The sequence below is a fragment of the Chaetodon trifascialis genome, chromosome 9 (genome assembly GCF_039877785.1).
Source record: "Chaetodon trifascialis isolate fChaTrf1 chromosome 9, fChaTrf1.hap1, whole genome shotgun sequence".
In the NCBI taxonomy this organism is placed as follows: domain Eukaryota; kingdom Metazoa; phylum Chordata; class Actinopteri; order Chaetodontiformes; family Chaetodontidae; genus Chaetodon; species Chaetodon trifascialis.
Window position 1 is genome coordinate 5979579 of NC_092064.1, and position 22843 is coordinate 6002421.

Consider the following 22843-nt stretch of genomic DNA (forward strand, 5'->3'; position numbering starts at 1 on the left):
TAAAGCAACATGAGACCGTGATCCTCTGTATTTATTCAAACATTAAACGGTGACCAACAGAGAGGAAGAGATAGCAGCCACGGGTGGAATAGCAGCTGTAGAGTCTTACGTGTGTGTGTGTGTGTGTGTGTGTGTGTGTGTGTGTGTGTGTGTGTGTGTGTGTGTGTGTGTGTGTACGTGTGTGTGTGTGTGTGTGTGTGTGTGTGTGTGTGTGTGTGTGTGTGTGTGTGTGTGTGTGTGTGTGTGTGTGTGTGTGTGTACGTGTGTGTGATGTCCTCCATATATATTGATCAGAATTTAATGATGGTCAAGAGGGTAACATGCACTCTCATCAAACAAACTGTACAACCATAACATCTGATATATGTCTCCACTGTACAAAGATTGGTATTTTTTGTACCAACAGATTGTTTATACAAAAGTCTTTTTTATTTCAAATGTCACTGTGTACAAATGTATGATTCTCCATCTACCATAGTTGCACTTTCTTCTGTACAGAATGTTGGCTTCTGTTTATTGAGTTTACTGTGAATATACTGTGTGGTGTGACCTGGCGCTCTCCCTCACTCAGGTTGTATAAGATCATTCAGACTTCGTCAGGAAATGCAGAGATGTGAATTATCCAATAGCAGAGGTTTCTCTCTTTTCAATAGAAAGGACTCTCAAGTCAGCACATCCAGAAGGGTCAGGTTGTTGCCTGTGCAGTGAATTCCAGTGCTTGATAAATATGCCAGCTCCTTTGCGATTGTACTGTAGGACTTGAATGTAGATAGAGACACAAAGGTCCTCTATTTGTCGCTGCACATTGCTACTAATCCTGAGAAAAACATCCACCATGAGTCCACCTTCATTTTTTTAAAAAGTTGACAAATCTTAAAAACCGTACAAACACTCACAGTAACAAGAGGACCAACGCAGGCAAACGATACGACAGTCATGGTGGCTGAACAGTGACCATTCCTCTCTGCAGCCATGAGAGTGCAGCGTTGCGACACAAATCAGACTCCATTACCAAATTGAAAGAGCAACATTTTGGCAAGCACATGGATGCCACAAGGAGTTCATCTTAAATTGGTCCTTGTCCAGTTTACATTAGGGGCTGAAATCACTGCTGCTGCCAATCCCTAATCTTCTGATATGCTGAAGTTTTTCTAGATGATGCTACAAAGGAGAGAACCAATTGAGGAAAGACGTCGCTTAATTAAAAACGAAACAGCTCATGAATCCTATGCATAATGTATGTGATATATCTGCTAAAATAGAAAAATAGATGATTTGAAAATAAATTTAAACATAGAAAAATATATAATCAAATAATATATATGTACATGATTGATGGTCATGTGACCCATGCTGGAACACACAATGAGCAATGGTATGAACTCTCCTACTAGAAAACATGTTGAAAACACACATTTCCTTCCTGTTGTCTTTTATAGGAAAGAATAGGCTGTATGCGCTCTGTATCATTCTGTTGGCTCTGATGTGTGTGTGATGCAGGACAGGTTGTGTGTGTGGGTGGGGCATGTGAAGATGAAGTTCATCCAACGGTCAACAGGCAGGTGGAGAGGTCACCATACGGAGCATTTATCCACAGGGTTCATTGGGGAGCCCTTCGGACAGTGGAAAACACGAGCAAACTCATCAAACTGGGACACGCTGCCGATCACTCTGCAGGGGAAGGACATGCAGGAACGACCATTAGCAATGTGAATCATTTGTGTCTGTGTACGCGTGTACCAAAAGTGGATTTCATGAATTTATTTCACAGGACACATCCCTGACATGACCTGTGCACTCCTATCTGTAGATAGGTGAGTGTTTTTTTAATATGTTGGAATAGAAGATTATTCTGCAGTTGAAATCTTCAAACTTTCTGGGCTCTTGGGAGTGTTTTTATGTGACTGTGTACTGTACCTGTAGTGCTCTGGTGCGTGTTTGTCAGTCAGCAGCTGTAAGTAGATGGACTGAGATCTTCTCTTCATACACCAGTTCTGAAAAGAACATGAACACAACAGTGAGGCGACATGGCTACAGGTCAGCCCTGAGCGTGAAGGGTGAGCTGCTCCCAGCGGTAACAAAGTGCATTTACTCGAGTACAGTTTGGAGCTGTTTGTGCCTCACCTGGGTATTCGTATTTTCTAACCATTTTCACTCCATTACATTTCAGAGGGAATTTTTGTTCTTCATTCTGCATCACATTTAAGAGCCATAGTTTTAGTTTTATCAGATCAGATTCGACATAAAAACAGATATCATGATATCATATCAAGCTTTCTTGGCAACCAGAAAAGCAGAAAAGCAGCTGGAGCCCCTTGTTGTGATTCAGAGATGATTTTTCCCTCTAAACTTCTTAGATGGTTTCATTTAAATAACTGTTTGAGGCCCAAAGGGGTCAAATCATCCAACATTTCACAGAAAGTGAAGATAGGAGAAAAGTAAAAAATACACGATCCAAACTGCTAACACAACTTGTTTTTTCCCTCTTTCCTAGCCTAGTAATCAAAACACAACCCCTCAGATTTAGCTTGTGGTCCTTGAGCCATGATAAGGGTAAAATGCTACTTATGCACTGATGAATTAGTATTAACAATCTTTCCAATCAAACTTTTACTGCACTACAAAACAAGTAATTTTCCTTTTGATGCTTTGAGTATATTTTGTTGATGATACTGTACTTTTACTGAAGTAGGATTTTTAAACTTAAGTAAAGGATCTGAGTTCTTCTGTCACTACTGCTTGCTCCATGATTGGCTGAAACTGGTCACACATGGTCATAAAGATAGAAACTGGACAGTCTGCAGACATACTATTGTCTCACATTTCACAACATACTGTCTTTGCAGCATAAATGATCTGTTGGCTAAGAATATAATGCTATTCATTTCGAACTGAAACATTTAGATGATCAACAAGTCTATCAACAGAAAATTGATCAGCGACAATTCTGATAACTGATTACTCATCACTTTCAAAGACATTTTTCAAGTAAAAATGCCAAAACTCCTGTGGTTCAGTCTTCTGAAATGAGAATATTTACTTAACAACTTAACATTTTCTTAATCTTCTATCAGAGTAAACTGAATATCTAACTATTTTTTCAAATTTTTTTTTTTTACCCAAATAATTGGCAGGTAAAGTGATACTTAAATACTATAATTTTAGTTACACTGAAATATTTAAGAGGTTAGATATTTAAGAAATCATGTTTAAAGAGCTCATCTGCTGGCGTGCTGTGCAGGTTTAAACACCAAACCGCATACATTTTATGTGAACACAATGTTTGTTGAATTCCCTCACAGCTGAAAATTCGGCTTTTCATTCATGCTGGACATGCACATGTGATATTTCAAATTAATGCACACACATATACATGATTTTTTTATCACTTCCCTGTGGCAAGAATTTTAAAAATGGCTAAAACAGTGCAAATTACATTAAAAGTGGGTCTAGACTTTGCCACTGTTACATTAAGCCATGAATTTCAATGAAACCATTGAATTTCAATGATAGTCATAATAGTTACAAGGAGCGGGGGTGGTCAAGTGCTTAGAGCCACTGCACTGTCATCAGCGCTGCTTTTCTGATCCCTCCAATGGTTAATGCATCCATTGGGATAATATAGAACTCCTACCTGCTCTCTATGATCAGTGCTCCCGCTGAGAGAGGCAGCTAAAATGATTTGACATGTAAATGTAATGAAAGACAGTAGTGAGAAACTTTTTGGGAAGCTTCTGTACCTGTGCAAAGGCAATGAAGAGCAGCTGTTCATGTGTGTATCTGAGGCCAGGCAGGGGCCTCTCTGGACCATGTTCCCTCACCCACTTCTGATACGCCTGGACAGTGAGAGAGATGTGTGGAGGTAAACGAACATCTGAAACCAAATGTCACATTTACAGTCTCCCCTGAAACATGATGGAAACTTACCTCTTGTGTTTACATCAGCCAATCTAACAGACTCACACAACTAACACTCCCTATGACACTTGCTGCATTTGCCTTTTGATATTAGCATTCAGTCGTTCCCTTCGTACTTTTTATTTCTGCATGCACAAAACCCTCCTCGCCTTAATACGACCACTGACACACTCAGTATGGAACTGCTGTTCAGGCAAACACACGCACTGATACAAGCAGAGATGGGGGATCCAAGTAAAAATGTTTATCTTTTATCTTGAGTCCAGGACACTTCTGCTCTTACTTTCATGCAAATAAGGCAGAATGGTTTATGACGAATAAAGAGGCCAATTTTTGAGACAGAAAATGGACAGAGGTGCTAGATACTGATAGAGAAGACGTTAATATTTAAATTTTGCGAAGCCACATAGCTGCAGTATTTGAACAATGATGTTATAAAGTATTACTTACATAGTATGACAGCTTGAGCCCTCCCATGTCTGCTATGTTCTCCCCCAGTGTCAGACGGCCATTCACCTAGACATACAGAAAGGAGACATCTGAAGCTCTGACAGGTCTTCACCTCTCTGCCTCCGCACTTGTGTGGTGGTCTATAGATGTACTTCATGCATGTACTTCAATCCAGGATCTGACATGGGACTAAAAGGCCAATATGAAATAGCAGTGTTTGTTCAGTGAAGTTAAGACCTTGTCTTCTACATTTCGGGAAAATATGCTTCTTCACTTTCTCGCCAAGAGTTAGTTGAGAGAAGACATTTTGCATGTCTGTATGCTGAATATGAAGCTGGAGCCAGGAGACCTTAGTTACCTTAGCATAACATAAAGACTGGAAATAGACGGGGCCATTCCTATGTTCCTAGGGTTTTATGTTACCCAGTTAACAGAACATTGACAGGTGAACAGAGAACCCTTGGTACATCGATATGCTCCCTGAATAAGCAGAAATCTTGTTAGTTAAGTTAACCTAAAAACTGAATAGTCACAACTGGAACAGAGGAAATATTGTGACTTGTGTTTCCTGGCAGTGGTCAAAGGAGTTCCAAGAACCATGGATCCTACATTTCCCATAATACAACTCAATAGTCATTTGTTAGAATGTCCCTGTCTGAGTAATGCCTGTATTTTTCAAACTGCGCTTGCCCTCTTTGTAATGCAGGCTTCCTGTTATAAATTTATAATCTTCAGGCACAGTCTGAGATAACTTGATGACATAACTCTGACATCATCAGGGTTATTTTCTCAGACTTGACAAAGCTCCCCCCAGCCCACTGAAGACATTAGACAGTTAGTATTCCAAGTAATGTTGTCCAGAATTTGAAACTTCAGTACAGCACAGCACAAGTATAAAAAAACGATACGCAATAGCTCTTTGGATACCATGAGAAAAGAAGAAAAAAAGTCATTGAACACATCCCAACACATCTGTGATCAATCAAGTTGTGTCCTATTAGAGGTGGACACTGACTTTCTGACATATGGTTTTCAATATAAACCTAATAGCAGTCCAAACTATCAGTGAAACCATATGTCTATGTAACACTATCAGAAATATTGTATATGCACGTAAGGCCCTGTGCAGTGTGTGTTTGAGTGTGTGTACAGGCCCACCCTCTGGTTATAAACAGTGAAGTTATCGTAGAGCTTGACGATGCATTCGGCCTTCCTCTGAAACTTCCTGTAGGACTCCTCTGTCCACCACTGTTTGAGGTTGCCATGGCGGTCGTACTGGCCCCCTAGGGACATGAACCATTGCATCACTAAGATGAGGGGCAAAAGGGCAGGGGGGCAGTGTTAGCATGGAGACATCACGACCTATAACTTGACTTCACAGTCCAAAGAGCTGCCCAGCATGCCATCTGTCACGCTTGTTGTAGCTGTGGGAGTCAAACCATCAGGAGGCAAAGCGTTGTTAAACCCAGGGTTGACCTTGGCTGATGTGTCCAATTCAAGAGCCAACTGAACTGATTCCCAGCCAACTAAATTTGTAGAATAAAAATGATGGCTGATTATCTGCCAGGTAGTGCACAGTCCTACCACGCACTCAGAGTTTTCCCAGTATTTGGTAGGTGGCTGGCAGAAATTCCGCACCCTCATTAAATTCTTTTCATGTATCTTAAAGGGCAACACTTTAGACTGGAAATGAAAGTTAGAGATTGTGGCTCAGAATAGTCTTTGCTTTACAGTTGCAGGCATCCTTACAAATGTCATAAACGTCTAGAAATCATAAGGGAACCCTTGCTCTTTCTGTGAAATAGAGTAGTTCAAAGCAGTTGAATACAATGGTGTACAAAATGGTGAAAAACTGTGGGTGTATGAGCATTGTTGCAATGGATTATGGTTGAAGAGGTTTCCATTCTTACCCCAGTCATCATATCCATGTGTTAGCTCATGGCCAATGATAGCCCCTATGCCTCCGTAGTTTAGAGACCTGGCAGCAGGAAGGAGAAATATGGAAGATTATCTACAGGAGCTTAAAACATCTTAAACTGCCTAAACTTAAAGCAATGTGAATATGAACTTTTTCATAAGCACTAAAACACCCTTGATCAACTGAATACACTCAGCCATACTTGGTCTAGTCTGGTATGACTACTAGATTAGGGTAACTAATATTAGTTAGTGTTAGATCTTGCTGTGTAACTGGCATCAACTTGCTGACTTTGTGACTCTACTTGTGCTGCTGGTTGGTCATGTTTTAATGTTTAGAATGACTCTGTAACCGCCTCTGCTAGCAATGGTGGCTGGTGTTCAGTAAAATATACTTAGGTGTGTAATAAAGGAATAATCAGACATTCTTTTTGGAAATGCGCTTATTCACTTTCTTGCCAAAGAAAGAAGATGAGATGAGACGTAGCATGAGAACGATGCCACTCTGGAGAAACTTACCATAAACACGGAAAACAGGGGTTAAAAAGCAATAAACAAACGTGAAATAACATTTTAATTGCTGAGCTTTAAAGATACTGGGAGCTGGATTCTGTTACGTTTGGACAGAGCCAGGTTGGTTCTAACTTCAAATTTAACAGACAGAGACATGAGAGAGGTATTGATCTTCCCCTCTAACTGAAAGCGAAGAGAAGTGAATTTCCCAAAATGTCAAACTATTCCTTAAAGGTCTGAAGCATGTGGTACAGAACTTCAGAGCGCTTCATTTATCATGAAAATAGGGGTATTGACAGTTTTTCACGCGTTAATACAGTATCTAATCAGAAAGTAAGAGTCTTTGCATTACTTGCTCTTAACAAGTTCGGTGTGTGTGTGTCCACTCACTTAAGAACAAAGGAGCGTGCCTTTTGACTGATTTGAGGCATCTCATTACAGTCAGCTCTGTGGATTTCTTTCCCTTTTTCGCCCCATTGTCCTCATTGCTCATTCTGCTCAGACAGGCCACACAAAATACAAGCTGCACTTGGGACCTAATTTTGGATCCATGTGGTTCAGATTGGTATTGAATAAAAAGAAGCTCATTGCCACATTTTTCTGTTCACACTGATTAGGAAACATCCATTTCACATGTAAGGGAAAAATCAGCACTGGGACCTTTCAGCTGCAGTGTGAACATAAATCTTAATTTCCCATAAAATAAAAAGCACCCTGTGACATGTCCCAACCTTGTGTAAGCACCCACTGGCCCACACCCTGCGCACTGCCCCCTCCTCATGTGCCCCTTGCTTCCAAAAAGCAGCGGGTGGCCCCACCTCTCCTTGACCCTGGGCCGAGCTCGAGCGCTGTCTTCGGTCTTTGCAGCACATGCAGATATAGAGAGCGATGAGAGGGCAGACTTGAGGCTATTCACATGGCTACATCGGAAAATGACTTTCTGACAGCTAGTCGATACGCTGCCTCACACTGGGCCCGACTCCCCCGCTAAACTAACTGGCTGATTGAAGCTTCATTATACTCGACATGATGGTGTGTGTGTGTGTGTGTGTGTGTGTGTGTATGTGTGTGTGCGTGCGTGTGTGTGTGTGTGTGTGGGAGTGAGAGAGAGCAAGAGTTTATGGGAGGTTAGGGCTACTGCAGTAATAATTTCAAGGGGACAGGCTCAAATACACACACACACACACACACACACACACACACACACACACACACACACACACACACACACACACACACACACACACACACACACACACACACACACACACACATTGTACTCCATCACTAATTAATATTGATTAGCATGCACGGTAGCAGGTAGTGGAAGTAGTGGAGATCACCTCTAATGAAGACATAGAAGTGTTAGCTAATGTTAGGTACACAAACTGCTAATTGAGCAGTGTGTGTATGAATGTGTGCGTGCGTGTGGTTACTCAGTGGAGTTGGTTTGAATGCAGGAGGCGCAGCTATTTGCACTGTAGCATATGTACTGGCTTAGCGTAATACTCATTACTGGCAGCAGTAGGTTTACTCCTCAGTGAACAGGCTAACAAAAGGTATGTTGAGTGGAGAAACTGTTTTTTCACCTGCACATTCTTCTGTGCTTTAGTGCATTGTTTCTCGCAAATCATTTTTCCAAATCACACTACTGATTGATTGATTGTCTACCTTCCAGGCAGCCATTTGGCTTTAATTCATGCCAGCATTGTATAATGAGCAACTTGCACAGAATTGAAATGCAACCCATAACTGCGAACAACTAGTTTTCTGTCCTCTAAAAGTTCACTTTTTCAGTTATCAATGGTAAATGTAAAAAAGAAAACCCCTGCTGAAACACTTCCTTGCTGGTGTGTTCACTCCTACATCTGACATTTTGTATTAGCTGCCGATCCTTGTAATGGAAAAACTCATTTAATTATTATTTATTTATTTATTTATTTATTTATTTTTTTACAGTGTCCATGTTTGCACATTGTCTGCATGATTCATTTTCATTTTTCAGTTTGGAACCGCAGAAAGCTTCTTCAAAACAGTTGCTTACCTCATGTGAATCACGTAAGTGGATTTTCACACTGCACTGAATGAATGAAACAAAAGCAGTGGTGGTCTGGAAGGTAGGGAGTCAAGCCACTGTCTACCCTGTGGTATGCTCTGATAAACGGTCGGGGGTAATATCAATCATACACAGTTGTAAATTATTAATTATAAGTAAATTGTACGCATGAAGGGTTAGAAAAGGCTAGAAATACAGTGATTGTTTAGCTGATGTAGTGGGCCTACAGAGGCCTGTTAAAGGCCTTTGTCCCAGACGATATTTTGACATGTGACAGAAGGAAAAGCACAGACATGGATAATACAATGAATGATGGCTGAATTCCATTTAGCTGCTTCAGTTTCAGGGTCCTGGTGATGCTCATGCTGGCTCACTGTCACAGCCATGGCTTACTGAGACAGAACAGAGCCATTGTTCATATTGGAAACAAACACCTGCACTTTTCCTGCTGTGACATCTAAATGTCTGCTGTGAAAAAGGACTGTTCATTAGCATGAGATACACGAGTCAGTCAGGTTTCTCAACATCCAAGAAATGTTGTTGTTGTACTGCTGAGCAAGACAACAACACAATTACATCAATCCCTGACACGAAAAACAATTTAAAAAGAAATCAAAAAGTGCAATCTAAAAAATAAAGCGGTGACAACTGATGTACGAATCAACAATAAATAAATAATTAGCATATAATAGCAAATAAATCTCCATTTCTACATCATGTTTGTCTATAGGAGGCCCACACCTGAATATATCCTCGTATTCTGATCAGCACACTTCATTATGATTACTTGCTGGTTGTTATATGCTCATAGATGAGTACTGAACCTCAATACGTTCTTGCTGCAGACTGAAAGGTTTACACAGTATATATCAAAAAGTACTGAAAACATTTTATGAATTTGTTATCTCCAAGGCCAAGACGTGAAATTTGATGTCCTAGTTCAATTAAAATTAATCTTTTAATCTATGTTTTAGAAATTCTTAAATTTTAGAAATCCTTAAATATTTCTCAATTGTAGAAGCAAATAAATGTCATAATGATGAAACTTAGCAGCAACTGAAAACCTAATTTTGAGTTTTCATCACTACTGAATACTTAATGCTGGGTTAATACGGCTGAATTTATAGCACTGAAATATCTTACTTTGGAAAACATCTGTTGGAATGAATGAGGTCTGAATTCTCCTGTCCTTAGTCTAAACTTTGCAGATTCAAAAGTTTAATGCTGACAAATCCAGACAGAAAATTCAAACACCCAGTATTCAAAATGACCTGGTCAAATTCAAACATTACAATTCAAGATTTAAAAAATCAAATCTGAACAGCTGGGATATCAAGGAAAGGCAGTCGAGCCTGGATATCAGTGACGTTTCAGTGGAACATTAAACATGCATTTCAAGATGACGTATTCAGTTGCTGATGAAATTCAAATAATTATGGAAATTATTTGCTTCCATATTAGTTGTGTGGAAAAAACTTGGTCCTTGTTTGGCTTAAAGTTCTTTAATAGGTCTTTAAAGATTTTATACATTGTCTCTAAATGCTGCATTGCTGATCAGCAGCGGTATTCCAAAATATACTATTGGCCATGAAATACTCCACATGAGAGCTTTTATATCTAAAATGCACAAGAGAAGAAGAAATAATTTGTGTTCTGATTTAAATGTGTGACGAAAGTTATGAATCGCTTTGTTCAATAATGCTGTGACTCCAAGGCATGAATTCCTCATCACAAAGAGCTTATTTGAGAGCCAGAAATGAGAACAAGTGAGATAAATAGAACTGGGAGACAGACAGGGAGGCTATCTACTTTCATGCACCATCAAATTACTCGATGGACTCAAATTTAGGGAGGCAACCTCTCAATGACACCTGTTCCATTAGCAGGACCTTGTTCAGTAATTGAGCTCTTGGTGGGTAGTTAAATTGGTTTAATCAGGTGTGTTGGGACTTCAGGGAAGCAGAAGCTTGCCAGACTAAGGCAGCCTTTAATGACCTCCGTTGTTGTGGCTGTGGTGATGTTGTTGCCTCCCTATGGAGCATACAGCAGGGACAGGCAGGGACAGGAGGGGGGCTACTTACTGTGGGAACTCAGGGTTGTAGAGAGTGGGCTGAAGGATGCCGGCGGGAAAGACTGGAAGAGAGATAAAGAAACAACATGAGGGAAGTGGAAATGTCCAGATACAACTCATTATTAATTAATATCACACACTCTGGTTTCACTATGAGAGTCCTTTGCAGGGAAGAAGACAGTTAGGAGGAAATGGAAAACACAGAAGCCTCAGAGCTGTTGATGTAAAATCCGTACATCCATGCTTCCATCCCAAATCCCCCAGTACGACTGCTATAGAGGACAGTGACGGAAAGTCTCTCCAGTTGCCCAAACGTGTTTCTTTCAGCACACAGACCAAATACAACACCGGCAAGCTCTTGCTTTATCCAGAGGAAGCTGCATGTCATGGGCAGCGGTCAAATAGCAGTGTTTGATAGGAGGGTTCCTAACTGAGTGAGAGGACCTGGAAGTTTCTAAGTGGTAGACATGATAAGAGTTCGTTATTAATTCTTTAAATGCTAAGGAAAGGTGCTTAAGCTTGGTATCTTTGTTAGCAAAATATACACTGAATCAGCCTTTACCAAAGGAGAGATGATAATGCTGTTCCTTGAGGCAGCAACATTTAAAGTGATCGACATGTCACTTTCCACATCCACAGCTTGTATCAGCCATGACAGCTTCAATGCACAACGAGCCAACCTTTCAAGGTATTCACTCAGCGTCTACATGTACAGGCTCATCAGATCATATTCAGCACATTGGGCTTAACACAGTCTGTCTTGTCCGTCATGTAATTATGTTGCCTTGTGCAACTGTAGTTGGATTCTCCTTATTTCTACATGTTTTTCCTCGACCTCATGACGTCTTCCACTGAGGTGAAGTGTTTTGGAAAGACATAAAATATAATTGTTTTGAGCATTCGACCAGAACCCTGGTCCTGCTGTGCCTCTTCCTCAGCCCCAGTGTTTCTGTTTGTCCGTCCCTTGCATTTCTTGGTGGTCCCCTGTTTGTTTGTTTGTGTCTGTTTGTTTGGGCGTGGTGCTTCATGTTCCCGCCTGCTGCCAATCAACCTGCACACCTGCCACCCATCCACACATCAAGCTCCTGCAGTACACACTGTACACCCCTGCTCTACACTCCACTCTTCACCAGATCGTTCAGTTCACCAACATGGTGTGAACGCGACAGCCAAGTTTAAGTCTTGTTAGTATTTTCTTCGTGTTTGCCTGAGTCTCGTTTAATTCTGTGTTTTCCTCTGCCTCAGGTTCATCATCCCTCTGTGGTCTCTGTTTGCATGCCTCACCCTGCCTTTGCCAATCTGCCTTCCAGCCAACTACTCTGCTCCCTCTGCTTGCTCCGCTCCACCGTCATTCTGGCTCAGCTCTCCAGACCTCCATCTCAACATGATATCAAAAATCTGCATTTAAACTATCACAAGCTGCAAGTCTGAGTTTTGCTGTTGGGTCCAAAATTAGTTCAACATTACACTGCACTTCCCAACGACGGCTAAACTTCCACACATATTCCACACCATCATACACGCTGAAGAAGACATCTTGTTTATTGAAACCATTACTATGTCCTGAACTTTTTAAACTAAAACAACACTTTAAGTAATCTTAGGTATATTATCATTGAACTAGTCACAGGATGTCCCCCACATACTGTCTCATAGCTTTAAATTTAGAAAGAGTTAATTAAAATGGCAAAATAAAAATGTGTTTCACACCAAAAGATAGAAAAAAGTGAAGTGCTGGAAGAATGAATTAATGCAGAAAAAAGGTTATCTCCAGTATTGAGCAAAAATGACAAACATTGCCTATTTGCTGCTTTTATCTGTTTCATATCCTCACAAATTAAATATCTATTGTTATTTGAGCAAAACAAGCCATTTTCAGACAGATAATGCTTTGGACTTTGGGAACTTGTGGTGGACATTTTAGTCACCTAACCAGGCTCTGCTAACAACAACTTCTGCTTCTGATTGATTAGTTGACTGAAATATTTCAACTATTGTATGGATCAGAGAGATGAGAGATGAGGGTAGCTTTTTTGTTTTTTTTGTTTCACGTTGGGCCTCAAGAGAACAAATTGACGAACTTCAACATCACACACCAAAGATGTCATGCCAAGGATATGGAACAGATGTCCTAAGATACTGCACAGGTGCCATACATAAAAGAAACTGCACTGCCCAAAACACGCACGCACGCACGCACGCACGCACGCACGCACGCACGCATGCACGCACGCACGCACGCACTTCACCTCTTACTGTTCAGTAGTTTGATTGACAAAATGTATTCCTGTTCAGCATACAGTTTGGAAAGTTGTACCTTCTGCCTGAAAGCATCAGCTCATCCTCTGTGTGAAGGATGTGATTTGGGTCACAGGTGATTTTAAGGCCCTGCTTCCTCACCGTCTCCTCACATATCTGGAGAGAAGATGGGGCAGCATGCCAATCATTTTTCCAGCCCTTGTGATCAGGTTTTGGAGTTGCTTTTTGAGTTTAATGAATAGGTAACCAAACCATGTTGGGATGCCATGTCGAATAATAGATTCAATAGCTGCCTTGACTGTGTAGAGGAATGCTTTTATCCACTCCATGAACCCTGAGTTTTCACAGATAATGCAGAAGCTGGCTAATTCCTGAACATTTTCCACTTGATGAGCCCATTGTCACTGAGAATCAAAATGAATACCTCAGTACTTGTGTGCTGTTACCTGCTAAACTCTCTCCCTGTTGATTAAAACTGGGCTGTAATCACCAGCAGACCTGGAATCGAAGACCATTTCTTTAATTTTTGGATGTTTAATGTCAGGTTGTGCCCCTCAAACCACTGCACGGTACAGACATTCATGCTCCTGAGAGGATGACTCTTCATGATTTTAGTTATTTTAATTAGTCATTTAAATAACTGCAGCCTTTAAAGCATGTTGGTTAATGTGTAGGTTGTCAGTGAAGCCAGTCATTTACTGACTGTGAGCCAATTAAATGAAAGTAGAAACTGACTCTGTATCGATAAAGCTGTTCATGAAGAGAAAAAAAAGGGACAATGTTCAGGAGCAACTTTTAATTAAACCTCTGTCCTCGTCTCATTATCTTCAAACGGAACCTGATTCCAGACATGAAATAAAAGAAGCCAAAGAGATGGAGGTACATCTTAAGTAGCCGATATTAATTTTATATATACATAAAAAAGTCTGAAAATGACTACATGTACAGGGCTGAGAACTGAAGTAGCTGGGTTAAGTGAGAGAAATGTGTGTGTTAAAAAATGACCCAGGGGACTCTGATGACTGTTTGTCTGACTCCTCCTATCCTCTAGCATCAGCTTGCGAGCACACCATTGATTTTTCTGCAAGAGATTTAATCCAGCAGGCAGGCAGACACAGACAGCGGGCTGATCCTGGGAGAAGACGAGGGAGGGAGGGAGGGAGGGAGGGGTGACATCGCAAGGCTAGATTTGTTAAAACTCGGGAAGATGTTACTGCTTGTTTTTCCTCCAGGGAGGTATTAAGTATGTGTGGTGGAGATCGAAGTAGAAAGTGAGCGATGAGAAGGAATATGATATGAGGAGGTGGACGCTTTTTTCTAAGCAGCCGTCGTGTTTGACTTGTCGACAACAGGCAGCAACATGGCGTAATTGCATGTAACTTATGCATGGCCCATGTCTTGGTGCAGAATAGCAATGGGGGATGGATTGTGTGTGTGTGTGTGTGTGTGTGTGTGTTTGTGTGTGTGTGTGTGTGTGTGTGTGTGTGTGTGTGTGTGTGTGTGTGTGTGTGTGTGTGTGTGTGTGAGATGACAGAGAGAAGACAAATATCAGTATGTGCAATGAAGAGCCAGGCACTCACCCATTTGGTTCTTGTTAGGGAGGTAGTAGGCATTAAGGGCCTGAGGGGGGAGAAGCCACCTGAGGAGAAAAACAGTGTCAAACAAACATGGTTTTAAAGATGTGATCCCTCACACACACACACACACACACACACACACACACACACACACACACACACACACACACACACACACACACACACTCAATTCACCAATCTACCTACTCGAAACACACCCCTATCCTGAACAGAATTCCAAACACCTCTGCCTATCTCTCTTAAACCACCCTGGTGAGAAATATTCAGCGTGTGTGGTCCCACGGCCAAAGTTCCTCTCTGCATATGAAACCGCGGACAGTTCCTTTATGGTAATCCACTTAAAGCCAGACCAATCGATTGGCACAAAATCCCCCAAATGACTAACTCTGAAAGTGTGAGATGCCCTTGTTCTTGGAGTGAAAGACTGATGGCTCTGCATGGACTGTGCAGAGATGGAGGAGAGACAAACACAGGGAGGAGTGTTTCATTCTTTATTTGTTCGTAGCCACAAGACAGAGTGAGTGATGAAAGGTTCGCTTTCTGGTGATAAAGGGGGAATATGTGATTTAACTCTTCAGGGTGTTGAGTGTGGGCTAATGATACAGTTGTTTTGAGCACCTTGGAATACTAATGTGACTGTAATGTGTTGTCATAGCAGAGAATCACTCAATCCAGGCGTTCAGGGCTGTATTTCAGAAAAATGAAGCGCATGTCCCACAGCACTTTGCTGCTGCCTGGCTGCTATAGATAAGTAAATCAAATGGATTTTCTCCAGCTGTGTATGTCGATTTGGTATCTGTTGGTTTAATTTAGAGGCGCATCAACAAATATGTCAAACTAAAAAGGGATTCACAGGGACACATGTTAGGCATGTCAAGCATATTACAGAGACACACATTCACAGTGATGTAACTGTAGCGTCCGGTGTGAGCCTCAGCTGCAGGAGCTCAGATGGGATTTCAAATATATTAACGTTCTTTGATTGCTTTGCACTGCGTGTCAGTGAGATGAGATAGCTGGCTAGTTTAGCTTGTGTAATATGACACTCACGTTGTCTTGTCCACTTCTTCATGGATCTTCTTGACTGACAGCTTGATGTTGAACTTGATGCTGTTGAGGATGTTCTTGAAATAGGTCTTCTCATCCACATCAAACTGCAAAACCACAGACATGAAGTGGTTGTGAGTGTGAACACAGTATGGTAAAGGAAAGGAATAGTGGGACATTTTCCGGAAATGCACTTACTCACTTTCTGTTGGAAACCTGGATGAGAAGTTTGATACCACTCTCATGTCTGTACACTAAATATAAAGCTATTGCTATAGCAGCTGCTTAGCTTAGCATAAAGACTGGAAACACGGGGAAACAGTTAGCCTGTCTCTGTCTCTATGGTTACAAAATCTGCCCATAAGCACAAAAACAAGATAGTGGTATCGACATACTAATATAACTCTGCAAGCAAGCAAATAAGTGCATTTCCCAAAATCGAACTATTTCTTCAACTTTGTTAACATGTGTGAAATGAGGTGGGGTGGACAGAGCTGGTCAGCTACTGCTTAGCTGTACACATTGCTCATAGTGGTAATCTGTGGTGTTAGCTTGTGCCACAACTTATTTGGGATTCAGTATGAGGGTTTATTTCCCTGTCGTGGTGCTGGTGCCGAACATTAAAATGCACATGTAGTAGTTCATTTCACACTGATTGAAAACTGGTTTTGCTCACTTTCCAAAAGAATTTAATTCAGCTTGCTTTAGTAACATCTTCATCCTTTAAACTGACAGTAAACACATCATCTTTCTTGTCTGCTTGCTTTGCTTGTTTAGTCTCACAGGACCAGATGTGCTTCTGTCAGTTTGTGACAAAAATGCACATCTGTGCAGACAATTATTTAACATCGTGGTAGCAGATGGAGGAAGTTTGCCGTTAACAGAGCTTCCACATCCACCTGCCACCCTTGAGAGTATGAACTTTCAACATGAGGAGAAGAACCAGTAACACAGGTGAAGCAACTCTTTGCTTGTCAGTAAACTCCTAATGAAAAGCTGCCAGTTTTTCCTCAATGTTAGATTTAATGCAGCTGTTTTGGGAAAAGCTGTAAACAGCTGAGGACACGCATTTTTGTTGTGCTGAATTTTCACTCATCCTAGCCAATGAAGTACTGCAATTCTTTATTTAAAGGGCTGTTGTGATGTTTTTGACCACTAGTAGCACTGTGGAGCAATGTTTTTCTGATGCTGATACACATTAATGCCAGTGGTTCTGTAATATTCCACTAACTGATAGTTAATGCAGACAAAAAAACATAGCAATGAGCCAACAGCTAAGTCAAATGTGCCTGTAAACTATTCCAAAGTCCTCCACACCCACACGACACACACTCTTTACTGAAGGCCACCCAGATACCAGATACCAACACACCCCCTGACTCCTGGTAAGACAGCGAACAAGCCAACCCTCAAATGTCAAAGTAACAGTAACTGGGAATAGTAACTATAATTACTAAATTTCAGATCATATTCCCTTACACCAGGCTACTAGTTACTGAAAGGTCAATCACATTAATGTAACATGATACTGAGTAATGCTTTACTGCCCAACGCTGCTAGCTAGAAAACATGAATGGAAATGATGTAGGCTTTGAAATATTCAAGAAAAAAAACATCTTTGCAGACGATGCCTTTATGAGACCTCATTATGTAGTGTAGACTAGCCCCAGTGCAATTGTTCCAATGTATTATTACTTATGCATTTTGTAATTCTAACATTTAAACTTCATTTTTTTTATATTTCAGCTGGTCAAGGTGAAGCTAATTGTATCAAGGTGACATAATATTGGGTAGTTTCAACTATTGAAACGAAACAATTTATCATATTTAACAAGCTGATCAAAGATTTATGTAAACCTGAATTTGCAAACTGTAGCTGGGAAAGTAAGAAGAACTAATATTTTCCTCTGACATGCGGTGTGTAAAACAGGATAAAGGAAAACAATCATGTTTAAGCACCTCAGAACTGCAAGTACAGCACTTCAGTAAATGCTCTTATGATAGGTTGAGAGGATTTGCTTTTTTTTCTTCTTCTTTAAATCACCACCCTACTTTGAACACCACCTTCACGATGCATTTGATTGGTTCATAGCTTTCAAATCTGGATTTCACTACCACCCACATCACAGCAAAACTCATCCCAGTTGTCCCCAAACGTACAGTATACATCTGTTTATACAGCTGCCCCGACTAGTTTTCCATCAACAAACTCTTGATTGCATATTCTTGACAGCCGAGCTGCCTGCGACCCGGTTTTATACACGCCTCCTGGTTTTATCAACATACTTGAAGTATATGATTTATTTGAACAGTCTTGTCAGTGTGCTTCAGGCTGATTTACTCTTGCACATGATGTATTTTTGCTCCATCTGAATACAATCACCCAGGATGCATGGTAACGTCTAATAGAGGCTTGCTCTAAAGACAGAGCGTGAGAAGGGATCCTGGAAAGTAGAATTTGTTCGCATAATATGTGGGTGCTTGTGCGGATGAAGATGACCGCACAGCACAGAGTGAAATAAAAAGCTTGTGACTCACCCCATATTCTTCATCTATGAGCTCAGGTTTAAGCAGGAAGTCTGGGTATCCTGTCATCACCATCATGTGCTTCAGCTGGGAGAGAGGAAGAGGACAGTGTGATGGAGAAAGAGGAAGAGAAACAACTGGTCCAACATCACCCCACATCCACTTGCAGTAACTAATAACCACTCATACACACTCATTTTTGGACTCAGGCACACAATCATCTGGACACACACACACACACACACACACACACACACACATGCATCAACTAATCAAGCAAACCCAATGTAATAGGATTACAGGGAAGCTCTTTATATTCAGCATGGCCCTCTAAAAGGATTATAACTTCAGATTGTAAAAGTATTAGAAGGGATATCTTGCAGTGCAGACCCTAAATCAGCACCACAGAGAGATCCGGATTAGGCGATCCTCACTTCTCAATGTCAGGCCCTTGATGTATTCTATCACACACTTCCATCTAACCAGGCAATCAATCAAACCCCCCGGAAAGAAAAGAATTGCAAAGAAATAATTAAATTCTTTTCAAATACTAATCGGATCTGGCAGGGAGTCGTGGTTGTGATGCACAAGCTGAGTTAGACTCCGAACCTTTGCTCTGGCAGCATCCTTGGTGGCTTCATCCATCCAGTCCAGCTCATGCAGCCGCAGATCCAGGGAGTGTTTTATGTCCTCTACCAGCTCCTGCACCTGGAGGAAGATCACATCATATGAGAAGAACTTTTAAAACATATTTTTGTCAGTCAGCTTCTTCTATACAGTCTGACGTGAACACACTCACACGACAGATTTCTCTTTTTGTTTTGTCCTCTGTGCATTTCTAACTGGTTTGAAGTGGGCTGGGTGAATGTGAAGTCATGTATTTCCATGCATCAATCAGGATTTAACAGCATTTGAATCAGAATCTGATGACGGTTGTTGGGTTGGTTGGTCGGTCAGTTCTCTTCAAACCACATCCACGCAGTCATAATCAAGCAGATAAGCTGTTTTTCAGTGTTAAAGAGAGACTTTTCACCCTGTTTTAGCTGGTGCACAACACATTCAGAAAATGTCTTAGAACCCTGACACACACACCGCTGTGGAACCTGTGCTGGCTGACATTCTTACACTGCCACATTGTTTCTCCACTGTTCCTCTGTCTATAACATCTGAGGGTCACCTCGGGTAACTGCTACGTCACTTGTCTTAATGTCTATACTGCCTGGTAATGACTCACATTTTACTCATGTGACCCAAAGTATCTCTTTTACCAGCTGAAATTGAAAGCAAGACACTGACACCAGTAGAATTGCTACTACTGCACTATTGTAGTATGCATCAGATTTTTCAAATATCTTTTGGGGGCATCAGTAGTTACAAAACTTTTGTAGACCATGACACCCCTTCAAAGGAACCATTTTTTGTCCAAGCACCCCAAGCCACCCAACCCTTAACATAAATATACTGTATGTACACAAATGTTTAGCAGTTTTGCCAACTTTATGTTCTATATCAATATATTAATTAATTAAGTTAAATAATAAAGTCCCATTCTCAATCACTTAGACTTAAAGCTGCGAGGTGCTCTGCAGATTTATTTTATTTTCTTATAATTCAAAAGAGCTTATATTTAAAGTGTACAAAGACAAATAAGTATTTGAATGGGACATGTGAGGCTAATGGGGGAAAGAGAGCACAGCCCACAGGTCTGACTCCTCTGATGGATTTCATGTCTACCAGAGATGAGAGAGACACATCACACATATGCTGTATGTTGGCAACGTGCAATACCACAATGAATGCTCTCGGATTGGATAATGATGGCTATCCATCTTACACAAGCAGCCAACAGCGTCCATTTGGCTGTTTTGTTGGTAGGCTCAGATTAAGTCCTGTCAGACTGTGTTGAAGGCTGAGATGTATCAGCATTTTTGAGCTCTGTTTACAGTGTCACATCTTTCCATTGTTTGCTTTGACCTTCATTATTTTTCTGTCTGCTGAGCTCCTGAAACACTCCTAGTAACTCATAGTTAATGTAAATACACTTTACATCCATGTTGGTCCAGATTCATACGAGAACAAAGGAATTTAGTAAAAGCTATATACTGACATGTATGATTCCAATGGATAGTTTCCAGTGAGAAACATGCTACCTTAACTTAGAGACTATTTTTCCTGAGAAGTTCAGAGGACTGACAGAGAGCTTCATCATATGGTGCAACAACATTCACCTGAAGCTCAATATCAGCAGAACTAATGGGCTTGTGTTGGACTACAGAGCTTTAAATATGGATGTTCCTGCAACGAAGCTACTACACACACATCTTCAACCCTGCAGCACAGAAGATCTGAACAGTTTGAAGGTGGACACCAAGATTAGAGTCACCAATTCAGTATCTGACCAGGTGTGAAACATGGTCACAGTCTTCCCTTCTGTTCCTGAATTATAGTGTTGAATTATGGCCAGAAAAGTGTTTTTGTGGAACATCATGATGTCACGGTAAAGCTGACCTTTTGGATATAAAATGTCATCATTTTATCCTGTGAGACATTTGTGTGAAACTTTGTCATAGTGTTTGAATTCTTGAATTATGTCCAAAAGCAGGTTTTTTGAGGTTACCATGACCTTTGACCTTAAATCCAAGGGCAAATCTGTGACAAATTCCCTCAAGGCAATAACATGTTCAGGATGGACAGACAAGTTGAAAACATGCTAAATCTTGCAGCACCCTTGGACCCGCCTCGAGGCACCTACTTAGCTGAGCCATTGGTCTAGTCGACAGAATTTCTGGATTTTCTCTGGAAAAAGTAACGTAACATTAGATAAAATAACACAAGGGAGCAGGACCAGTAGATAGTGTATCAACTGACTCTACATCCAATTAAAAAATGGATTTAGTATGAAATTACTATTTAAACTGCACCCAAAGCTGTTTTTCCTTTGTTTCTTGTTTATTCACTCATGCATATTTAATGTTATAGAGAAATACTAAAAAAATCAACACCAGTTTTATCCCGTTGGAATTCCCCATATCCAAGAAGTGTGTTTTTCTGTGAAGTGCTGCTGTGTTACTAACTGATGATATGGATTTTATGGTGGATTTCCCTCCTTCGTCATACAGTAGTCCCACTGCTGCACTTCCTGATGATAGTTATGTATAATGTGCATTACCAGTGTCCAATATGAAATTACCACTGATCCTATGTAAAGCTGAAACACACCACAGACCACAATTTGAAGCATTTCTACCATCACTGAATTTCAGTTATTTTGAAAAACAACATGAAATACAGTTCTGTTATCCAGCTGCAAGTCAAAGTGACTGAAATGGGATGAGTCACTAATGAAACAATGATTACTAAAAATGTCTTTTGTCCTTGTTTTTTACTCAAATACCAGATGAATCCATGAAGAGGTAGAAAATTCCCCGAAGTAAGCTCCACCTCAAAGGTATGGTGAGTAAGAGGCGACTGCTCCAAACAAACAGGGGACAGCATGTCACCAAAGTAACCGTTGACTGCTGCTCTTTCCGTATCTTTGGCTGCAGCCACAAGCTTCCATTAACTAGTTAGCTCAGTGAGCAGTGCAGCCGGTGATTCTGTTGGTTGCAATCTGCAACGTCACCATTAGATGCCATGAAATTCTCCACACTAGTGAGTATGTGCCTGAAGCAATCAACTGATTGTTTTACTGCAAAAGACCTTTCTGTCTGTTGGTACTGCTGGAGCTACAAAAACACAATCGTACGGTAGTGTTAGTGGAGAAAGAGAAAGGCAGAGAACAGATTTATTAGTGTCTGAGTTCAGCAAACCATGAATTAAAACCCCTCATCAGAACTCGCAGTCAATCATGTCGATACTGCCAAATTATTTTTGTCATCTACACACTCTAATTTTCACTTACATGTGAAACAACTGTAGAGCACAGATGTTGTAAATGAGTGCTTCAGGCTGAGCCGGACACAGCTGAGTTCAGTAAAGAAAGGATTCGATTTTGATCATCTTTATTTTAGCTGCTGCTAGGGTGATGTTGAAATTTTCCAGCCGGCCACTCTCAGCCCAGCAACCGCTGATTGTTGATATATTTGCACATTCCCCTGTAGTTTCAGCTGAGAGATGTGTGTTGACAGCAGGTTTTAATAAATAACAAAATAAACTCTTACAAAAATATTCTTACACCTATTGTATGCTATTTTAGAGGAGTTGGAGTTGCCTGTTGGCGAAAGGTTTTAGGAGAGTTCAACCTCCCACTGGTCAGCAGTTACACAGTGTATATGTCCGGGGCTTTTATTGTGAAAGGTAGAAAAACAGAAAGAGTGAAACTGTAATGCTTTTGGCAATGTTGGAAGCACAAAAGTAGCTTAATCGCTTAATCGATTGAGCTTAATCGCCTTGTTAATTCTTCGTAAAACACACTTCATTCAAACTCCACAGAAACAAAATAAAACTTACCAAAACCATCTGAGTGTGTCTTTTCTGCTATTCAATCAC

General features: G+C 40.8%; 1 protein-coding gene across 1 annotated transcript in view; it reads right to left on the reverse strand.

Moving 5' to 3' along the window:
- Positions 1-17: 17 nt before the first annotated feature.
- Positions 18-22843, reverse strand: part of LOC139336902 (endothelin-converting enzyme-like 1) — a 48100-nt gene continuing 25274 nt past the window's right edge. The window contains exons 8-18 of the mRNA XM_070971205.1: positions 18965-19063; positions 18368-18442; positions 15833-15936; positions 14765-14823; positions 10936-10987; positions 6279-6346; positions 5527-5651; positions 4369-4434; positions 3741-3836; positions 1918-1994; positions 18-1671 (exon numbers count right to left, since the gene is read on the reverse strand). Of these exons, the coding sequence (XP_070827306.1) occupies positions 1572-1671; positions 1918-1994; positions 3741-3836; positions 4369-4434; positions 5527-5651; positions 6279-6346; positions 10936-10987; positions 14765-14823; positions 15833-15936; positions 18368-18442; positions 18965-19063 (921 nt within the window). The 3' untranslated portion in view covers positions 18-1571. The remainder of the gene's footprint in view (positions 1672-1917; positions 1995-3740; positions 3837-4368; positions 4435-5526; positions 5652-6278; positions 6347-10935; positions 10988-14764; positions 14824-15832; positions 15937-18367; positions 18443-18964; positions 19064-22843) is intronic.